The following is a 22,723-nucleotide window of genomic DNA, read 5'->3' as shown; positions in this document are numbered from 1 at the left end:
AGGCTATACAAAGAATTTAGCATCTCTTTGGTACTGAAAGACATGATTCTGCAGAAAATAACCTTTGAGTGCTGGCAGTTTTGAATATATGTGAAGGTGTGTCAACAGCATTAGTATTTTAAGAGGAGGACTTTAGTCTACTTCTAGCTCCTTCAAAAGATTTTTTTAACTAATACACAAACTTTTGAGATTTACACATTTCTGGCAGCATCACAGTAGCACCAAGTCATGACTTTAGAAGATTTTTGCAAAGAAAAAGCCAAATTTATTTTATAGTAGCAATAGTTTCTTTTTTTTATTTTTAATATACTTTAGGAAACAATATACAAAGCTGAGCTTTTCCACCATTTTCAAACAGTGGGTTGCTCCAATTACACAAGTTCAGCGTTTTGTGATGGCTAAGAACAGCAGTCAGCACCAGACTTGAACAGTTAGCTACAACACAAACATCCTTCGAAATGAAATGTCATAATAGCAAGACAGGTAAACCAGGAGTTAACATATGACAACTGTTGGGGCGGTGTCTTAATCATCCTTGTTGAATTTTATATTTAATTAAATATTTTATACACAATTTCTTGTTTACAAGTATTAAACAAAACCTCCCTTGAGAAATTATTTCAATTAAGTACAAAAATGTTCAACAAGAATAGTTCTGATAAAGAATCCCCAAATAGACCAAATTCTAATATGCGCTGACCAAAGGAAATGAAAACCAGTGTTCCATTGTTTTAACATGTTTATTACAACAGATACAATTCACATCTGACTAGCTTTTTCCTCTTTCCCCTCCCACAACCATGTTAACATGTTCATTGGGCTATTTCCTTATATTTGAGCAAGTAATGTACTTTCAACACACATGCCCAGCAGTACTATAAGACCATTCTTACAGGGTGCAAATGGAAATACGTTTCAATAATTTATACAAACAGTGGGTTATGCTCAATCACTGCAATTTTAAGCTACTGTACACAGGAATGAAAAGATTATAGAAAAAGTGCCATAGCAACAGTGCCTTAAGAAAGGAGAAAATTAGAAGCATTAAAAAACTGATAAATCAGATTTAGGATTTCTTGGGGAAATGGAACACAGAAAATGAAAAATGTTTCTCTGTAAAACAGAAATGGAGAAGCACTGCTCTTGATTCGGTGCAAGTGTGGAAACAGTTGTTTCATGATATTTTGTACATTACCCAAACTGTTCCAAATTGTTGCAGCCTTACATACAGATCGCCTGGCGCTCGCATTGAATTTTAGGAAATGCAAGATTTCTGAATGATAAATTAACTAAAAAAGAAAGCTAATTTTGCAGACAGGTTTACATGTAAAAGGCTAGGTATTTAGCCACCTCAGCATTGATTAGTTTTGGATGTCTAAGCTCTGATACACATGGCTTCCCATGGCTTCACTCTACAAAACATATTTACAACGTGAAGAATACATCTACAAGAAATCTACATTTCAAGGGTTTTACAAATCATCCTTGTGTCTTTCCCCTTGAATTGACTCCCTCCTGTCCCCTTCCCCTTTCATCTCTTTTGCCCAGCTCAATGGTCCAAAGTCTACTCAAATGCAGCTCAAAAATGTTAAGACTGGGCAATCAGTTTTACAGTTCCTGTACTCAAAACTATGTGCAATTATTCACAACTTTTCACACCATGAAGGAATTCTGATTCTTTAGCTTTTCAAGTTCTTTAATTTGTTGCCTCAAAAATAGTATCCTGCAAGACAAAATAGAATCAAATTAGTATAAGAACTTTCATTATATTCTTAGATTAATATTCATATTCAATATAAATCACAAACATTTCAGTTAAAACCATGCCTAAATGACACCTTAGTCAAACTAGACATTCATTTCACATGACTAACTCTGCTAGACTGATAGATCCTCCTTGGTGAAGTATAGCTACCACAGAAAGTCACTGCATAAATCTCAAGTACTTCGATTAAATTTTTGTTTTTTAAAAAAGGATAAAATTACTGGGTCTAAATACGATTAACATACGTTGACACCTAACCTTAATATACGTAAGTTAAATTAACGTCCAAGGGAACACAAGAGAAGACAATATTCAGTACTTCAATGCTACAGAGAAAAGCATTATGCCTGTATATGGCAGAGTACTATCATGGGTGCTGGACTACAACTTTACTATGCCCTTTAATAAAGGAATATCCTGATACCTCCCTCTCAGGCAGCGCCCCTGCCAATGCAGTGGGGGAGGGGCATGGCAACACACACATCTAAACATGCCCTCCCTTGGACAGAGTACTGCCAGAAGCACTGGCCAGACTCTTCCTACCCTACTCTTCACCCACAAGCTGGGAGTGGAGGAGCTATTCATGTACTCTCATTTTTTTAGCACAGCTGTAATGGCCAGACATATTTGGCCAAGTGTATTTTGTTTAATTTTATAGTATATTTCTGGCTTTATGTATCATGCAACCTACTCTATCAGTTCTAAACTTATACACTTTCTTACAGTCATGGCATGGTAGAACGGAAACATTTTTAAAGGTTTTTTGTGTTCTACTGCATGGCAAAATACCAGAAGAAAAAGAATGGAATCCTTACGGGCAGCAATACAAAAAAGCTCTCATGACTGTTTAATTTTTAGGGCTAACCATTTTGTTGGCATCCCCATTACAGAATGCATTTTCTTCTACTGAACTTACATAAATAGTAACTCAAGTTACATGTGCCTTTGGTTTAGACACTGCTTTTTCAGAACTAATGCATATTTTGTAACTTGGTGCTGAAGTGCAATGGGATTGAATGAATTATGCAGGTACAAAGATCATCATGAAATCTTGTTATATACAAATATTCCATAATCAGCAGTCATTTTAACAGATACTGAGAAATCGTGCTATTTCAGCAGAATTTTGGTAAATTTTTTTTTTTAAATTTATCCAATTAAGGGCAATTCAGATAACTGCCCTTTGAACCTTAATAGCTTATAATGCAGACGACAAATAACCAGAGATGCAGTTTAAAACATAATGGACGTGCTTGTGAAATGTTTGGTCTGACAGTGCGCTGCTTTACACACTCCCAAAATTGAAAGGTGTCCTGAAGCTCCAAAAGACATACATGAGACAAACTCTTGTTCTGCCTAGCGATGAAGCACAGATTTGTTTTTTAAAAACAGGAATTTACATATTTTGTTTTTCTTCGGTATCTTAGGCTAAAGATCCAAATACCCAGAGATTGTGGAATGCACATATGTTAGATATATCAGGTTTTAAAATCCCAGACTTTCACAAAGCTTCCTTTTCTGGACTTGCCTTCGGTGCCATCTCTTCCATTCCTTTGTGATGACAGCAAAGGCAAGCTGGCATAAAAAAAACGTAAAGTTCCCTAGGAACATGTAAATACAGCAAGGCGTCACTTACAGCTATAGATGTACCTTGAATCCTAAGTGTCCAGGGTTTATTCTAAATTTTGCATTTGATTTTAATTTAACTAGAGTAATTTCTTTAAATCTTCTTACTGTTACCTTATGAAGGGCTTAAACACTCCTCCAGAGATGGGCTAGAAATTATCCCTGTAAGCTTTATTTCAGCTATGAGAAGCCAAATTGTTTGTCCAAACAACCATTTAAAATAAGAAGATTTAAAGAAACTACTCCAGTTAACTTAAAATCAAATGCAAAATAATTTAGAAAAAACTGTCCATCATGAAAATCTTAAAGTATTTTACAAACTACCCATTCTGTATGCAGGTATCACTTCATGCACCACTGAAATGCAGCCCTTTCTGATGTAGAGCACAGCATCTGTTTAACAAATGCACAGCATCACTACAGCTGTTTAGGACACAAAATGAAAAACAATATATTCAAGTGAAACTGCAGGGAGAATTTTAGTAGTCCGAATTCAAATGGAAGTTAAACAGGAAACCAGGACTAACCTCCTTGATCACAAAAAGTGTCATCTGGTCTAATATTGACCTCAGTTTTGTATCTTATCCTGATGGTATTTTTAATAGCTCAGTGTCCTCAGCATTGTGCAAGGGCAATGAGCCAGTAATTACTCAAAAGGTGAGAATGTCACATACTAAATCACCAGTATTTACTGAAGAATCTTGAAATCTTCTTGGAAGCCTCATCCAAATATTGACAAGAACCAACTTCACTTAGCTTATGAGATCAAACAAGAGCAACTCAACTTGCTGTTCCTCAAGACCTAATCAATACATACAATCATAGAATATCAGAGTTGGAAGGGACCTCAGGAGGTCATCTAGTCCAACCCCCTGCTCAAAGCACGACCAATCCCCAACTAAATCATCCCAGCCAGGGCTTTGTCAAGCCTGACCTTAAAAACCTCTAAGGAAGGAGATTCCACCACCTCCCTAGGTAACCCACTCCAGTGCTTCACCACCCTCCTTGTGAAAAAGTTTTTCCTAATATCCAACCTAAACCACCCTCACTACAACTTGAGACCATTGTTCCTTGTTCTGTCACCTGCTACCACTGAGAAAAAAGTCTAGATCCATCCTCTTTGGAAGCCCCTTTCAGGTAGTTGAAAGCAGCTATCAAATCCCCCCTCATTCTTTTCTTCTGCAGACTAAATAATCCCAGTTCCCTCAGCCGCTCCTCATAAGTCATGTGCTCCAGCCCCCAATCATTGTTGTTGCCCTTTGCTGGACTCTCTCCAATTTTTCCACATCTTTCTTAGTAGTGTGGGGCCCAAAACTGGACACAGTACTCCAGATGAGGCCTCACCAATGCCAAACAGAGGGGAATGATCACGTCCCTTGATCTGCTGGCAATGCTCCTACTTTTACAGCCCAAAATGCTGTTAGCCTTCTTTGCAACAAGGGCACACTGGCTGACTCATATCCAGCTTCTCACCCACTGTAACCCCTAGGTCCTTTTCTGCAGAACTGCTGCCTAGCCATTTGATCCCTAGTCTGCAGCGGTGCATGAGATTCTTCCATCCTAAGTGCAGGACTCTGCACTTGTCCTTGTTGAACCTCATCCGATTTCTTTTGGCCCAATCCTCTAATTTGTCTAGGGCCTTCTGTATCCTATCCCTACCCTCCAGCGTATCTACCATTCCTCCCAGTTTAGTGTCATCTGAAAACTTGCTGAGGGTGCAGTCCATGCCATCCTCCAGATCATTAATCAAGATATTGAACAAAACCGGCCCCAGGACCGACCCTTGGCGCACTCCGCTTGATATCGGCTGATAACTAGACATGGAGTCATTGATCACTACCCATTGAGCCCAATCTAGCCAGCTTTCTATCCACCTCATAGTCCATTTATCCAGCCCATATTTCTTTAACTTGCTGACAAGAATACTATGGGAGACCGTACCTAAAACTTTGCTAAAGTCAAGAAATAACACGTTCTCTGCTTCAAGCGGTCAAATCATAACAAGTGGAACTATATAAATTGTACCAAATTTACAGATGCGATAACTAGATATTTTAGTAGAAGCATCTACATTTGTGAAAGCTGATCAGATTTACCTAGTGTGCTAATGCATGTGGAACACAATTTCTTTTCTATCCATGTAATAAAAAGATGTACAGACATTGCATTGCTGATCTGTTTACTGGAGATTGTCAAAAGGCATCTGTGTGGGAAATATGTAAAATGTATATCAGGGAAAAAATGGTTACCTACCTTTTCGTAACTGTTGTTCTTCGAGATGTGTTGCTCATGTCCATTTCATTCTAGGTGTGTGCACGCCCACGTGCACGGTTGTCTGAGATTTTTGCCTTAGTGGCATCCGTAGGGCCGGCTATGGGGCTCCCTAGAGTGCTGCGCTCATGTGTTGGTATATCAAGTCGCAGCTGGCCCTATGCCCTCTCAGTTCCTTCTTGCCGACAACTCTGACAGAGGGCAGGAGGGCGCGTAATGAAATGGACATGAGCAACACATCTCTAAGAACAACAGTTATGTAATGGTAGGTAATCACTTTTTCTTCTTCGAGTGGTTGCCCATGTCGATTCCATTCTAGGTGACTCTCAAGCAGTGTCCATAGATTTGGGCTCGGAGTTCAGTCTTGCAGCTCTGGTCTGCCAAAGCCAGCGTCTCAGCTTGCTGGATAAGCGCATAATGAGACACGAACATGTGGACAGATGACCAGGTAGTGGCCCTACAGATCTCTTGGATTGGAACCTATGCTAGGAAGGCCACTGACAACGCTTATGCCCTAGTCAGGTGTGCCCTCACGATTGCTGGCAGAGGCACCTTCGCCAGTTCATAGCAGTGGCAAATGCAGGTCATGATTCAGGACAAAATCCTCTGAGCAGACATCGGGCAACCTTTCGTTCTATCTGCCACTACAACGAACAGCTGCGTTGACTTACGGAATGGCTTTGTTCTATCTATGTAGAAGGCCAGCGCCATCCTGACGTCCAGGGTGTGTAACCTGCGCTTCTTATCTGACGTATGAGGCTTTGGAAAGAAGAAGGATAAGTATATGTTCAGGCCAGTATGAAACTGGGAAACGACTGTGGGCAGAAATGCTGGCTGCGGTCGCAACTGGACCGTATCCTTGTAGAAGACCATATAGGGTGGTTCTGAAGTAAGCGCCCTGATCTCACATACCCTGCGGCCGACGTTATCACGACCAGGAATGAAACCTTCCAGGAGAGAGCAGGAAGCAAGAGGCTCAAAGGGAGGCCCAATGAGCCTCAACAGCACAAGATTCAGGTCCCAGGGAGGGATGGGATCCAAGGCATATGGGTAGAGATGCTCCAGACCTTTCAAAAACCGTGTTGTCATGTCGTGAGAGAAGTTCGACCTACTTGGAATGGAGGATGGAAAGCCAAGACAGCAGCCAGGTTGACCTTGACTGATGACAGGGACAAACCTTAGAGTTTGAGGTGCAGCAGATAATCCAGGATCTCCTGCAGCGGAGTCTGCTCAGCCCGGACATGCTCTTCTGAGGCCCAGCACATGAACCTTTTCCATTTGGCCAGGTAAGCTGCTCTGGTGGAGGGTTTCCTGCTACCCAGCAAAACCTGCTGAACACGGGCTGAGCATGCCCATTTGTCCGCACTTAGCCATACAGTAGCCAAGCCGTCAAGTGCAGCACTGCCAGGTTCGGGTGCAAAAGACTGCAGTGGTTCTGGGAGAGCAGATCTGGTCAGAGGGGCAGCTGCAGTGGGTTGGCTACTGAAAGGCTCAGCAACGTGCCGAACCAGTGCTGGCGAGGCCACGTCAGGGCTACTAGGATAATTCTTGCCCTGTCTTACTTGATCTTCACAAGGACCCTGTGAATCAACAGGACTTGCGGGAAGGCATATATCAGCGCCCCCGACTACGGAAAGAGAAAAGCGTCTGATAGGGAGCCACTGTCCATCCCCCAGATCAAACAGAACATGTGGCATTTTCTGTTCTGCCTGGATGCAAACAGGTCCACATGGGGAGTTCCCCCACCTCTGGAAGATTATGCTGACCGCCTCCAGATGGAGCGACCACTCGTGGCAAGACAAGAAAGGCCTGCTGAAGTGATCTACCAAGAAGTTCCTGGTGCGCAACTATCAGATAAATGGCATGTCGCACACAAAAACCCTGAAGGCGGAGAGCTTCTTGGCAAAGAGTCAAAGACCTGGCACCACCCTGCCTGTTGATGTAATACATCGCGGCAGTATTGTCCGGCAGGATCTGTACCACCTTTCCCTTCAGGTGGGGCAAGAAAGGCCACGCGAATCGCTCTGAGCTCCCTGATGTTGATGTGAAGGGCCCGATCGTCCCACAAGCAGTGACCCTGGGTGCTCAGCTCACCCAGGCGGGCTCCCCAGCCAAGGTCCAAATCATCGGAGACCAGAGTCAGTGATGGTGACATGAAGGGAACTCCCTCCAACACTGACCCAGGGTCCAACCACCAATCCAGGGATGACTTGATGTGATCAGGCACCCTGACCACCCAGTCTAGGTCGTGCCTGTTGGGGTTGTAGACCAACGCGAGCCACGCTTGTAGAGGCTGGAAATGGAGCTGAGTGTGGCTGACTACGTATGTACACGCAGCCATGGGGCCCAACAACCACAGGCAGGTGTGAGCCATGGTGAGCAGGTGGCTCTTTACATGGGAGACCAGGTCTGATATGGCCTGAAAATGCAGTTCTGGAAGGAAGGTTCTGGCTCATGTGGAGTTGACAACCGCACCAATGAACTCTATTCGTTGGACCAGCGCTAAGGTAGACTTTTTTCTCATTTATTAACAGGCCCAGGTAGCGGCAGATGGAACAAACCAGATTGAGGCTTCTTTGCACTTGCTCCCGAAACCTGCCCTTCATGAGCCAGTCGTCAAGATATGGAAGTTCTGGAACTCTTGATGTCTCAGGTAAGCAACCACTGGAGCCATACATTTTGTGAACACCCTCAGAGCTGATGACACCCCAAAGGACAGCACCGTGAATTGAAAATGGTATCTTCCCACTATGAAACGGAGGAAACAACTGTGACCTTGGAATATGAAAATAAGCATCCAAGTTGAGGGCGGCGTACCAATCTCATGGATCCAGAGAGGGAATGATGTAGGTCAGGGAGACCACACGAAACTTCAACTTTCTGAGAGGCTTGTTGAGGCGATGCAGGTTCAGAATGGGTCCCCTTTTGCTTTCAGGTTTAGGAAGTAGCAGAAAGAAAACCCTTTTCCCTTCATGTCCCAAAGGACCTCTTCCACCGCCCCCGGGTGCAGGAGGTTCTTGATCTCTTGGACAAGGAGTTGCTCATCAGAAGGGTCCCTGAAGAGGGATGGGAAAGAAGGGAAGGTGAGAGGGAGGGGCGGCCAATAATTGCAGGGTACAGCCCAAGATACTATGTACAGCACCCAGTGGTCCAAGGCAACCTGCAACCAGGCAAAACTGTAGGGACAAAGACGGTTGAGGAAAGAACAAGGTGGATCCAGGGATCCAGTTGCCAACGCACTGGCCTTATTGGAGTGCATGGGTCATGCCAGTGATGACAATGCTCCCCTCACACTGCTCATCTGATGCCATCTCTGAGCAACAGCTGGTAGTACTGGGCTTGCTGCATGAGACCCGCTCGGAATTCCCCGGAATTGACTTGGGTGTCGCTCTCAAGCACACCTTCAAAACGAGCGCTTCTGACCCCCAAGATGCTTTGCCAGGCTGGGCTGCATGGGTGAGCAGGAGGAGGAAGGGAGGCAACGACTAAAGCTTGTGCTCTATCCCTTCTCCTTGCAGACCCCTGCCCAAGGCTTTGGCGGAGGGGGTGGCCGGAACTGCTTCTGTGCAGACTGCGGCATATGCATGCCCAGCGAGCGAAGGGTGGCCCGAGTGTCCTTTAACCCATTCAGCCTCGCATCAGTCCCCTCCAAAAAGAGACAGTTCCCATCGAATGGGAGGTCCTGGACAGAGGTCTGCATCACTTAGGACTGGCCGGCAGACTGAAGCCAAGAGCTGCGCCTCATGATCACCCCCAACGCAACCACCCTAGTTGCCGAGTCTGTCATGTCCCACGCCATCTGGAGAAAGCACCTAGCCGCCGCAGTACCCTCCTCTACCAGGGTGCCAAATTCCTGGGCCAAACCCTGAGGGACAGACTCCCGTAAGTTAAGGAGGGAGTCCCATAAGTTAAAATTGTACCTGCCCAAGAGGGCCTGATGGTTTGCTACCCAGGATTGCAGGCTGGCTGTTGAACAAATTTTTCTCCCCAACCAGTCCAGTCTTTTGGCCTCTTTATTTTTGGGAGTTGAACAGGTGTGCCTCTGCTTGTCCTTTCTGTTGGCAACCAGTGAGCCTGGAGATGGATTGGTATAAAGGTACTCCTACCCTTTGGCCAGGATGAAGTACTTCTTTTCAGCCCTTTTGGAGGTTGGAAGGATGGACAACAGGATTTGCCAGAGAACCTTGGCAATTTTCAGGACCCCGTCATGCACTGGTAGTGCAACACATGCCAGGATATAGGCTGAGAGGACACTGAACAAGGTGTCCACCTGCTCAGCCATCTCCTCCACCTCTAGGCCCAAGTTCTCAGCCACCCGTCAAAGCAGGGCCTAGAGATGGTGGTGTTCTTTAAAATTGTCCGGTGGACTGGCCCTCAAGGGTCCCACAACCGCCTCGTTCAGGGACAAGGACGACTGTACTGCTGGGGGAAGCTCTGGGGCATCATCCCCCATGGGGGAGGGGGTTTTTGGGGTGGGCACGGTCTCCTCTACCCCAACCTCCGAGCGGTTCTCATGCACTGAGCCCAGTGCTGTCAGCTGTTGCTCTGAAGTGGCGGCGGATGAGGACACTCCCTTCGCACCGCTCATCACCGACATGACCCACACACTCCAATAAGGCCACTGTGCTGGCCAATGGCTGTGCTGCCAACACAGCACCCTATATGTCAACATGGCCTCAGGTGCCTAACTGCGCCGGTGGGGTCTTGGCAAGGGGCTGAACTGCCCTTCCATGCTGAAGGAATCCCCTTCCAGTGACCATGGTGCAGCTGTCGACGCTTGTGTCTGCCTGCTGACCATCGCCGTCGGAGACCAGTGTTTGGAGTGGGAGGATTGGTGCCAGGGCTAGGGGGACCGGAACTGTGACAAGGAGTGCTCCCACAAGGCAGGCAACCAAGAACTGCACTGACAGGATGACTGGCGGGAGGGCAAACTGTGCTGGTACTACGGAGACCGGCGCCTTCTCCTAGACAATCCATGTTGAGATGCTGGAGACTACAATCGTGATGCCGGTGACTGAGGATGAGCCCCAGAGGATCTGGGCTGCAATGCCAGAGATATGCGGCACGGAGATCAAGAGTGCCGCCTTGTCTTGGGAGATCGGTGGTGCTCCGCTGCCCAAAGGGTCTTAGCGGCTGGCTTGCCCTCGTAGAGAGCCTTTGCCACTTCCTGCGGCACATGCGGTGCTGGCAGCAGCCTCTGCTCTCTGAGTGCAGGGGAGCTTGGGAAAGCGTCAATACCGCCAGAAGTTTGGGTTCCCTACCGCTGGGAGTCAGTGGTGGATCCTTTAAGGGGCTAAAGTCCCCGACTGGGTAGGCACATCCACCTGGCTCCACAGTGGCAGGATGGCCCGAACTTGGTCCTTCGCTTGATGCCCCCTGGACTTTCTTGCCCGGTGTCCGGGAGCCGTTTTATTTCTGGGCACCGATTCTGGGGGTGCAAGGCCAAGGTACTAGGCAAGTCTTGGCGGGATGGCTCAGAAGTCGGAAAAAGGGCAACCTCCTTGAGGAGAGCCCACAAATGAATATTCCGATCTTTGAGTCCTGGGTCAAAATTTTTTACAAATATGATACTTGTCCTTCACATGTGATTCCCCTAAGTACTTGAGGCAGCTGCTGTGGGGTTCACTTACAAGCATAGGCCTGTTACAGTCTGTGCAGGTCTTAAACCCCGGAGACCAGGGCATGCCCCCCCGAGGTGGCCCTGCTGGGACTAACTCCTAACTACTCGAAACCACTACTTAACACTAACTACTATAAAAAACTATCTACAAGGCCCTAAGGCTCGAAATCAGAAGAGACGAAACTGCTAGCCCTTGCTATGCAAGGAAAGGTACTCCGACTAACCAACATGGGCAGCAAGAAGTAACTGAGCAGGTGTAGGGCTGGCAGAGCCTGCTAAATGGACGCATGAGCGCAGCACTCAAGGGGGCACCATAGCTGGCCCTATGGATACTGCTAAGGCAAAAATCTCCAACGACCGTGCCTGTGGGTGCACGCGCACCTAGAATGGAATCAATATGAGCAAACACTCAAAGAAGGTAGCTTTTATACTTGAAAAAGACAAATATGCTAAAACTTAAGTTGTCAGTAAATCAATCTCATACAAAACAGAACACCAGAATGAGCAATTTAGAAATAATTTGAAGGTAAGTGCCCAAACAAATTCTTACCTTTGCTCACGCAATGTTGCTTGAATTTCACAAACTCGAACTAAAGATCTTAAATTTTTTAATTCAGTACAAATTTCTGACATATGAACACTTCCCATATTATGGGCTTCCTCACGTAATCTTGATGCCTGTAGAAGTTAAATAAAAAAATTAACTGAAAGTTAGCTTCTGGATTTTGGGTCACTCACTAGAAGCAAATGGACATAATCCAAGGAAATTGGACTCTTGATTAAAAAGGAATTATAGGGCTTTGAAACAGCAAGGCATATTAAAATTTTAACATGAAAGCTAAATCACAAGAAAACATTAAATTCTATTCTGCAATCTTAATATAAAAACCTAATATGGATCATTTTTGTGCCAGACAAACTTGATCACTGTTGAATTAAATTACAAATGTGATGGACAAAGGGAATGTCAGTAAAGTACAAATTGCTCTAGATACACTAGAAATATGGGCAGAAAAAAGGAATGTCCAAACTGAAAAAATTATCTGAAACAAAGATGTGATACAAGAGAATTATTTTAAAAGTAGCAGCACTCAGTGCTCTGTCGGTTGAAACATGGACAAGTGTATATATGGATTTCCATAGGCATTATGGTGAGACAGAAAAAGTACAATTGTAGACAACACACGAGAGGTCATATCACAGATGAAGGCGACAAGAACTTTTCAAACTGAAGATACACTACTATAGTTTCTGGATACCCTGACACCAGAAAAATGTGAACTGACGGACTTATAGAAAAGAGAAGGGAGTTGGAAGGAACATCAACTGTGGAAGGTTAAAATAAAGTATGTATCAGTTGGCCAAACAAGAATGGAGACAATGCCCAGTAAATATTACAAGGACGTAAACATCAGGGAGGGAAAGGTCTGCTTGTTTGTTTTTAAATGGTATGGAAATGCACACAGCTTGAGACACCCCAGCACCCATAACTCTGTCCTGTGGTGACAACATAAAATAATTTAGGATTAAGGCATATTAGTGTTTGTAGCCCCAGATTAGATTAAACTGATTTTTAAAAAAAACTTTTTTCCCCCCCTATCTTCTCCTCATGGTGTCACTACAGGGCAGGACACCCAAATAACTTTCAGCCTAACTGTGCATTTCCATTTCTTAGTAGGTCTGATTTTTTTTTAAGGGTAACTAATTCAGAATTTTTGCTGGATTCATAATGCTTAGTTTTGGGATAATATTTTTTAACCCTTAAGATACTGATACGCTCATCCATAACTCCAATTTAACAACATGGATAGGCATATTTTATATATAAGTAATGCAAATAAATAGATTGATAGTAGTCTGAAACAGCACAAGGACTCTATTGTCTCACAGCTATACCTGAACTGTCATGAGAGCACTAAAATGGTAGAAAGGGAAAAACATGAGGAGAGCAGAAATTCAGATGTAGATTTTTATGTTTGAAAATTGCGTATCCACATATGGCATCCCAATGGTCTAATTTAATTTTAAATGAAGCTTCTTAAACATTTTAAAAACCTTATTTACTTTACATACAACAATAGTTTAATTATATATTATAGACTTACAGAGGGAGGCCTTCTAAAAATGTTAAAATGTATTACTGGCACGTGAAACCTTAAATTAGAGTTAATAAACGAAGACTCGGCACACCACTTCTGAAAGGTTAAGACAGACTTAGTACCTTCAAAGGAAAATCTACATTTTCAACATAATCTGAATGTGTACCCACCTGCTTTTCTGCATGATCTGCAGGCCAGCCTTGAACATGTTTTATGAGATTTTCATTGAAGTGTGCTGCTAGTGTAGGTGTTAATGAACACGTAGGCCGAACAGATGCATTCTGTGGTGTAGTTGCTGAATTTGATGCACTTGTGCTGGAGGTATGATTTGGAGCTGGTGATGGACTTCTCTGACTACTGGAAGAAGGAAACAAAGATTAAAAAGCACAGGCTTTCAAAATGTTTATAAATCTGTTGCGAATGAGTTAAACCTCTACAAACTTTACAGCATCCAGCCACAAGCAGCATTATAAGATAATCAAAACTGATACTCTAACCACTTTTAAGTCCTATGGCACTGTTCACAAGAGTATGGTCTTTGTGTCCTTGTTATGTTCTGATAATTACATTTTTCTTACATTTCTACTGGGCATATTTTTCTTTTCTTCTTGTCCTAAACTATTTCACTGTTAGTTGTTTTAGACATCTGTGTGCCACCCTAGATGTGGCTGCATTTCAGGGGTGAATGGAGTGTGTATATGCACACTTTTTACCTATATATAAAAGTTTATAAAGAGCTTCAAAACAATCCAAGATGTAATGTAAGAAGTCATGATCATTCAGCAAGAAGTGTTTGAGTCCTGATGAACATGGTCACCACTGAGTACTCAGTCACCTTTGCTTATTGCTCTGAGACCAAGATTCAATACATGGCTGCCTGGTGACCTATCAAGACACCCGGAGTGAAGCTAAATCACTCCTTGAGGCCAGAAATTCCAACAAAAAAGAGCACTGGGGGGTGAATACCAAGTTCCACAAACCATAGAACTCAGTTAAGCACTTCTGGACAATAAATTCTCTTCTTTTTTGTAGGGCACCATGAATACTTATGGTACCGTAGAAAAGAGGCTGCATCTATTATCTTGGAAGGACTGTGATATTAGCTTTCAGTGTCCTAGTGCAGCTAATACTCCTCTATTCCTTTTCCCTCTTAACTAGTGAGACTCCTGTTCACTTGGGGAAATCCCCAACAGGATCCTGAACTTGAGGCTCCAGAGCTCCTTACCTCATATCACCTCCTTGAATAAAAACATATAAAAACAAAACAGGATTTCTACTTTTTATATAGCCATTGGTTTCCTAATTATTATATTTATAAAAAAATAAGGGTTTTGTCCACCATGGTAAACCAAACTTGTGCATCCCCCCCACCCCAAATTGCAAAGATACCATTAAAGGGAAAATCCTAATGCAACCTTAACTAGGGAACCAAATTCAATGCCTCCATAATTAGAAGTATCAATTGTTCTCAAAGCCTATTCTTTATTCTCTAGAATCACAGTTTACTGCTAATAGCTCATCTTAACTAATTAGCCTCTCTCAGTTTGTATGGCAACTTTCAGAGAGAGAGAGAGAGAGAGAGAGAGAGAGTGTGTGTGTGTCTCTCTCTCTCTCTCCTTTGTGTGTGTGTGTCTCTCTCTTCTTACTATATGTTCCATTCTATGCATCCGATGAAGTGGGCTGTAGCCCACGAAAGCTTATGCTCTAATAAATGTGTTAGTCTCTAAGGTCCCACAGGTACTCCTGTTCAGTTTACAGAGAGACTTGCATTAGGCCAAATATGCTTGTATAAATGGGAAGCCTACTTGACATTCAGAAAGTATGTTTTATGTTCACTTGTTTTTTCACGGCATTCATTACTGTTTCCCTGAATATATAAATACTGAGTTAAAATTTAAAATGTTACCAACATTTGAGCTACTATTCTTTACCATATTTTAGTCTTGAAATTATTTAGTAAGGTATTATGAGGGCAGTGGGTTTAAATATTGATTTTATTTTTTAAATTAATCAAACACACTTGAGGAAGGTCATTTTTGGACTAATCTTTTTTCTTCTGTATTCCTGCCATAAAAAGTAATATGCAGATACAGTATAAGTGAAGTGCTTAATTCTGGAAAATGCTTTCTGCGTAGTAAACAAAAATCAAGAATAGACAAAAGCCTGTTTTGCCTCAGTTTTTCCTAATAAGTGCAGGTCATTATTGTAGGTTAAATAGGATTCTTCCCATATTTTTCTTTTAAGAACAGCCCACCATTCCTGTTCTACTACATCAATGTGAATTATTTCTCATAGCATCATGACCCATAAAAAACAAATGGCATAAACCTCTAAAACAATTTTTTTAAAAGTTTTAAAAATCAAAATTAGTCAAAGAATAGCCTAAATGTATCACATGATATTTACAGTATTTTAAGAGAATTTAAAAGTTTTAATTCTAAAAGAAACAAACTGGTTTAGATACAGACTGTTACAGGAAAATATAATTATGAATCATTATAAACCCTGAAAAATTAACATGTGGTTATAACTGATCAATCAGTTGTTCTCAGTTTAGATTATAAAGTTCCTAGGTTCCAGTAGCTACTTAGGTTTTCACTTTACCTGTCAGGCATCATGGATTCCCCTAAGGCATTACAGAAACAAAAGGATGCTCAAGATCTTTATGTCAAAATCACATTACTGCACTTTTAGAATGGTTGGATTTGAGAAAGTTCTCTGGCTTACAACTAACCATTTTGTTTTAATTTACTGGCAACAATGGTAGTTAACTCATTGTTTTGCAAGGGCACCCAGCAATTCATTAATATTCACAGCTGTATTTGCATAATTGAAAATACAAAAAAAAAGGTATTTTTGGTATAAGCAGCTATGTAAATATAAACTGAGCAAACATACATGCATACAATATAGTCATATTAAATTTCAAGTTCCATTAGAAATTCAGTGGGGAAAGAAAGAAAAGTTTCCAGTTACTATAGTTCCCAGAATATACTGCCTATGAAGATCCACACTTTGGAGTCATGTGCCCTGGAACATGAGCCACAGAACCATTCAAAGTAGTAAATCTATTCAGGGGTGTACACACAATCATTGGATGCTGCTCTCTGGGACAGGCTATACACCCATAGCCATCCGGTCAGTTTTTCCTCTCTCTGACAGTAAATTCCAAAGACAAGCCAAAGCCCAGGGCAAAGATCAAAATCACTTGAGCTCTGACCTGCAGCAGAACCTTTGGTAACAAAGGAAGTGATGGGGAAAGGCATACAAGAGTCCTTTCCTCTACAGAGTAAAAAACATCACACAGTTGAGGACCCTGTCTGCTCTAGCAGAAGTCTGATACAGATTTGTGATAAACAAGTCCATGTCTAGATGACCCCCACCTGGCAAGAATCAACTTAGGTCACTGAATTTAAGGGGCTGCTCTTGTTGGCCTGACCCCCTTGAAATTCAGGTTGTTGTCTTCACCCCTGCATGATGTAAACCGTAAGAGTCCCATTTCTGAAAGCACCATTTCCACTGACTTTTTTTGTATGACAGTGACAAATCCTCATATCTGTTCAAATACATTGCCACACTGAAATACTGCACAGCCATGAGAAGTCGTCTGACGGTAGTGCTGGGTAAAGATACTTACAAACTAGTCCAGTTACTCTGAATCCTCCACTGGGTGGAATAAAATGCATTTAATTACAGAGACTTCTCCAGACCACAGGACTACTTGCACTCCTATATTTTTAGCTGAAGTGCTTCCAAAAGAACTAGAAGCTGAAAAAGAGCTGGAGTCCACAGAGACTAAGGCAGCTGTTCGCAAATGTCAGGTTGACACCCCAAGTGGGTCACACAATCAGCAGATGGGGTCACAGCGATGTGTAGTGTGTGGAGGATGCCATTTTGCGCTGCACAGCATGACCTCACATGTACAGTGCATGCCAGTTCATGATGAATGGAGGACGCCATTTTGCTCTTCAAAATGGCGTCCTCCATGTTGACTGAGGAGGAAATACTACATTAAAATGAGGTCATACCCATAAATAATTTGGGAACCGCTGCCCAAACACATACATTACCCATAAGATATACTTCTATTGTTTTGAAATAAAAAAGACATCCTGAGTGGAGCTGAAAGCCAGTAACCAGCAAAAGGAACAGACTGAAAAGCTTCAGTAAATCAGCTGGTGCTGAAGGACCAGGAACTCCTGACTCACTTCTCTTTCCTCACAAAATTGACCTTGATGGATATAGTCTCCAGAGAAGTTTATCTCTGGTGACAGCTCTGGGAGATAAAGAAGCCAGAGATTTGAAAGTGATAGGAGAGTGGAACAGAGGAAGGATACAAGTCCATTCATAACACAAAGACTTCAAAGAGGGCATTTGGTGAGAAAGCAGTCCCAAAGCTCCCACCAGTGCAGACTAAGGATCTGACCATTTCAGATCCAAGAAGATCCCTATTCTCATTCAGCATTCCAAGGGTTTAAGGATGTCACCTACACAAAGATACAATCAGAACCAACTTTCAGATCAGACACCTAATCCAACTTCTAAAATAAATAAATAAATAGGTTTTTTGTTGACCTAGAAGAGTGACTATGCCTTTTCAGAAGCTAGCAGATCCTAGCCTTAAAGAATTCAGCTGCTCTCCTTCCTGGAGCTGGATCTGAAGCCATTGGATCTTAAGACTCTGAAGACCTTGACTCCACTCCAGATGGCTCCTAAGACATGTTCATGGTTTCAGAAGTCAAACTTTCGATCAGACATGCTCAAAAGCAGAGAATTCCTTATATGGAGATCTCTCATAGATCCTCTGACTCCAGGTCTTCCTCCAAAAGGAAAGCTTGATGCAAGAGGCAAACACCCCATATGCCATCTTACCATCACAGGCTAAATGTGTATATACACACCAAGCAAACATGTCTGACAGGGTCTGGATGTTGGTGAAAAACATTATGGGCAAAGAAGAGCATTTTGTGAAGCTTGTTTTGTTCTTAATGCATACCATTAAAAGCAACAAAGTCAGTGAACAGAAGCTGTCAACTCACTAAAAACTCACTTAACAATGAATACCAAAACAAGAAACCACAAACTTCTAAAGCTAATAACCAGTCATGTGCAGAGAACAACATTTGGTTCTGTAACTGCACTGACAGATGAAGAGGAAATGAAGCATGTTTAGAGGGTGGGATCCTTTGTACCCTCAATTCCAGAATGATGAACCAGAATCATTAATGTACACGCCTCAATTTTGCTGCTGTGAATGGTTCTGTGGTTCACCTGGCAGGGCACGTAACTCGTAAAGTGGAGATCTGTGGAGCCAAACAGAAAGGGGTAAAAAATCAAACAAGTTATGTAGCTGTGTCCTTTCCGCAATAGTAGAGCTAATTAATATGCTTACATTGGTCTTAAGATACCAAAACCCAAGCTCATTAGTGGCACTGAATACAATGTATGTTTTATCCAGAGTAACAGCAACAAAGCAACACAAAAATATTTCAACTTGCCTTGAGCGCTGAAGACTTCGAGGAGAGGCAGGCTCATGGCCTGTCTGCTTGTCAGCTATTACCGGCTGCTGAGGTGCTGACTGTGAAGCTGGTCCTTGCTTTACACCTGGAGTAGTTACCTGCAATGTTCAAAACTTGGGTCAGATTTCCTTTGCATCATAAATCTCAAACATATGAACTAAAGAAAGAAACATGGGAATTACCAGGTACAATCAGATCAAGGATCTCTCTAGCTTGGCAGCTTGCCAGTCCAATACTTTAAATTTCAGAGAAGGGTCAAATAAATCCCATTTCTTTTCTGGCTCTAGATTTACAGCACTTTCACTTCATGCAATGTACATTTCTTTAAAATTTAACTTGGATAAAAGCCATCTGCTATTTTCCTCAATACCCCACCACTATAGGCACCAATTTCTTTAGATAAATTTGACACCACTCAAACTTCCAATTTTTAATAATTAAAAAAGAGTTACAATCAAAGATCAACTATCCATTTCCTCCAAAGCACCAATATTGCTTCTAACATGAACTCTGTCGTACTATACTATACTTCACATTGAAGAGGCATTATTTACTATGAATGCCACGATTCAATTTTTTTAATGTATGTCAAGCCTTTGCCTCTAATACCATATTTCTATATTTTCGAATAGGGACCTTCAACAGCTTTGAGAATTCTTACACAAACTAGGTAACAACAAGTATGACATCTCTATTAGAAATGGAAAAATTCACATTTTCAAAATAAAAAATGCACATCAGTTTGGCCCCCTGATTGTAACTGTTCTAATAACTATCCCCAAACCAGTAACTGGAGTTCTTTGAGATGAGCCTCTGAATAATCACGCTTATGAAATCAAGGTGCCCAATTGCAAGCCACCGGAATCTTCTGGAGAACAGTGTCTGTTAGAGACACTTGCCTCTCCCTCCCTCTCCTTTCCACAGGGTTCCTTTCAGTTCTTTCCACTAACATGGAAATTCCTAAACTAAGACACTAAAGACAGGAGACAAGTAGGTAGCGACTGTGAATAGGCAGAGGTTCATCTCGAAGAAAGAGGGTACTTACTTTACAGTAACTGGAGGTTTTTTTAGATGTTTTTGTCTGCACTGATCCCACTGTAAGCATGTGAGCACTCCAGTCGTACAAGCCTGAAATCTTTTAGCCAGCAACATCTGCTGGTGTTGCACATGTGCCATTGTTCACCTTCGCGCCCTGTACAATGAGCATACAGAGGGTGAAGCAGCCCCAATCGTCACTCAGTTTCTTCACTAATACAAAATATCCAGGAGAGGACTCTGTATCAAGGGGCAAGGCAGGTGGATCAGGGGATTCAAATGGAAAACAGTATCTTGAACTCCAGTTACTGAAGATAAGCAAGCTCTCTTCAAGCATTTGTCCAGGTAAATCCCACTGTGGGTGACTGACTAGCAATAACCTCACAAGGAAATGAACGATAAGAGTTCTAACCTAAATAATGACCGCAGGACAATCCTGCCAAACTGGACTTGTGATCTAGAATCTTCCACAATGGAGTAGTGAATGGTAAACTGTATGAACAGAACTCCAAGTAGGTGCCCTATAAATATTGGAAATAGGGAATCCCTCCTGAAATAACACATTTACTGAGCCCTAGTACAGAGAGTCCTAACTTGAGAGCAAAGAGGTAATTTATTTAATGTACAAGAAATCTTAACGTAGTCTGTAACACTCCAACTCAGAGGAAAAGGCTTGCCTTTTAGACTTGTCAACTAAAGCCACAATAGGTCCGGACGATTTACAAAATGGTTTTGTTCTGGTAAGATTAAGGAGACAAAACCCCTAAGAACATCTAGTGTGTGGAATTTAGCTTATGCTAGAAAGCTATGATGTTTAGGAAAAAATACTGGTAAAATATATAAATTGCTTTTTTATGAAAATCTAAAACCACTTTTGGTAAAGATTTTGGATGAGGCCTGAGAGTAAATGTCTTTATGACTTACAGTTAATGGAAGGCTTGACAAAAGCCTGAATTTTGATCACCCTGTGAGCCAAGATGATGGCTACCCAAAATGCTGTTTTAATATAGAGGTAATATAATGAATAGAACAATATGGGTTCTAAGGGAGGGTTCATCATGAATCAATCCCTTTTAAAATTTTGATACCATGGGTTGAGAAAAAAATCAAATTACTCAGATGGATGACACGCTAATATAGCAGCCAGATGACTAGCAGTAAGTGTAACCGAGAGTCCTGAGTGTTTCAAAGTCAACAAGTAGTTTAAAATAGTTAGAATAGAAGAGCCTAAGCGCTGAATGGACCACAAAGAGAAATGCTTCCTATTAGCTTGACAGGTCTTTCTAGTAGAGGCCACTCTGCTTTGGATTGAAACCTCTTGCACAGCTGCATAACAATGTCTATCCACAGAAGTTTGCCACCTAGCCTCCGTGCTGTTAGATGCAGAGATGCTGGATCCAAGTGCTGCACCTGGCCTTGGTTTTGTAAAATTATTTCTGGGAGGTTCAGAAGTGGAAGAGGTAGACTAAATGATAGATGCATCAGGCTGGAGTATCAGAATGACATGCCCAAGTTGAAGCTACTGAGTCAGACAAGCTGCCATATGATACTGTATAACGATGCAGACTTTCAGAGTCTCACTCTGACAAGACTAAAGGTGTGAAAAGAGGTGATTCATCATGGAAAATCTTTCTTGAGGAAGGTATGCTTTTGCTGACCTGGAGTCCCGTTCTGCCCCTATAAACTCTATGTATTCAGAAGGGGTCAGAACAGACTTGTCTCAATTGATCTTAGGCCTTGTCTGGAAAAGTGCTATAGAACTGAGCGAACAATACTTGTGACCTATTGTGATGAATCTCCGCAGGTATGTTGGGCTCAGGAAAATGCTTCTGAGAAAGACTGAAAGGACCAATATGTGACCGTTGGAGGGAGCTGATTGTCCAAAGTGTGGTTTTCTTGGTCATTGATCCACTCAAGCAATTCTCAGCCCAGAAAAAAAAAGGAGTGATGAGATCCCTAACCTTGTGGTAGTCTGGAAGTATTTTTTTCACAAAGTCTGAGGCTCTTTGTCTGCATCAGGAAGAGCCTCTTTCATCATGTGTAACCTTCTCTCTCCTTCATACAAGCTTGTTTTATTGATCATAACCCAGAAAGCCCAACAAGATGCCAGCTCAAGGAGCAAGTGTGCTCCCATGAGAAAGTTTCTCTCCCTATTTAAGAAAATTAATGGCTGGTTTTGTCTATCACAGCTCCAGAAATCACTTTAGACACTGCCTCGTTCACTATGATAATGCCAATTCGTGTGTGTGTGTGTGTGTGTGTTTTCTTATGAGTAAGTGCTACTGCAACAGGCACCACTGAAGGTGGGGGGGTTGTTTGAAGAAGGCCCACTGAAACCAAATGAGCCATTGTGAAACGTTAAAGGACAAAGACTTTATTGACTCCCCCCCTTCACCCCCAACACATGCACCCATGAAGAGGAGACGGGCGAAAACACTTGTCCCATCAGTTTGAACTCTGGGGGAAGGGAATAAAAATCCCTGACCAGAAGGAACTGTATCACTATCCTGTTAGGAATATTGCCCTCTCCAAATTTCAAAGTATGAGCAAAGGATCCCTAAGCTGCTTAGCTTGGATTACCTTTAGAGAACATAAAAAGCTTGTATACGCAGCCATTTCTATTACCTTTTGATACCTAAGACTAACTCATTTATGCGTGTATATTTACCTGCTTTAACCTTGTAAATAACATTTCTTTTTCTTAATTAATAAATCTTAGTTCATTATAGGACTGGCTACAAGCCGTCTCTTTGGTGAGAAACCTAGGATGCAATTGACCTCGGATAAG

General features: G+C 42.4%; 1 protein-coding gene across 2 annotated transcripts in view; it reads right to left on the bottom strand.

Annotated features, from left to right (window-relative positions):
* Positions 1 to 347: 347 nt before the first annotated feature.
* Positions 348 to 22,723, bottom strand: part of WAC (WW domain containing adaptor with coiled-coil) — a 116,576-nt gene continuing 94,200 nt past the window's right edge. Inside the window, exons 11-14 of one of the 2 annotated variants that reach the window (XM_074946148.1) lie at positions 18,876 to 18,998; positions 13,552 to 13,731; positions 11,833 to 11,960; positions 348 to 1,723 (exon numbers count right to left, since the gene is read on the bottom strand). In XM_074946148.1, coding sequence (XP_074802249.1) covers positions 1,654 to 1,723; positions 11,833 to 11,960; positions 13,552 to 13,731; positions 18,876 to 18,998 — 501 coding nt within the window. In that variant the 3' untranslated portion in view covers positions 348 to 1,653. Of the gene's footprint in view, positions 1,724 to 11,832; positions 11,961 to 13,551; positions 13,739 to 18,875; positions 18,999 to 22,723 lie in introns of both variants that reach the window. The other variant, XM_074946147.1, reaches the window with a different exon arrangement.

The sequence above is a fragment of the Natator depressus genome, chromosome 2, assembly GCF_965152275.1.
Source record: "Natator depressus isolate rNatDep1 chromosome 2, rNatDep2.hap1, whole genome shotgun sequence".
In the NCBI taxonomy this organism is placed as follows: Eukaryota; Metazoa; Chordata; order Testudines; family Cheloniidae; genus Natator; species Natator depressus.
This window is presented reverse-complemented; position numbering and strand designations above follow the sequence as displayed.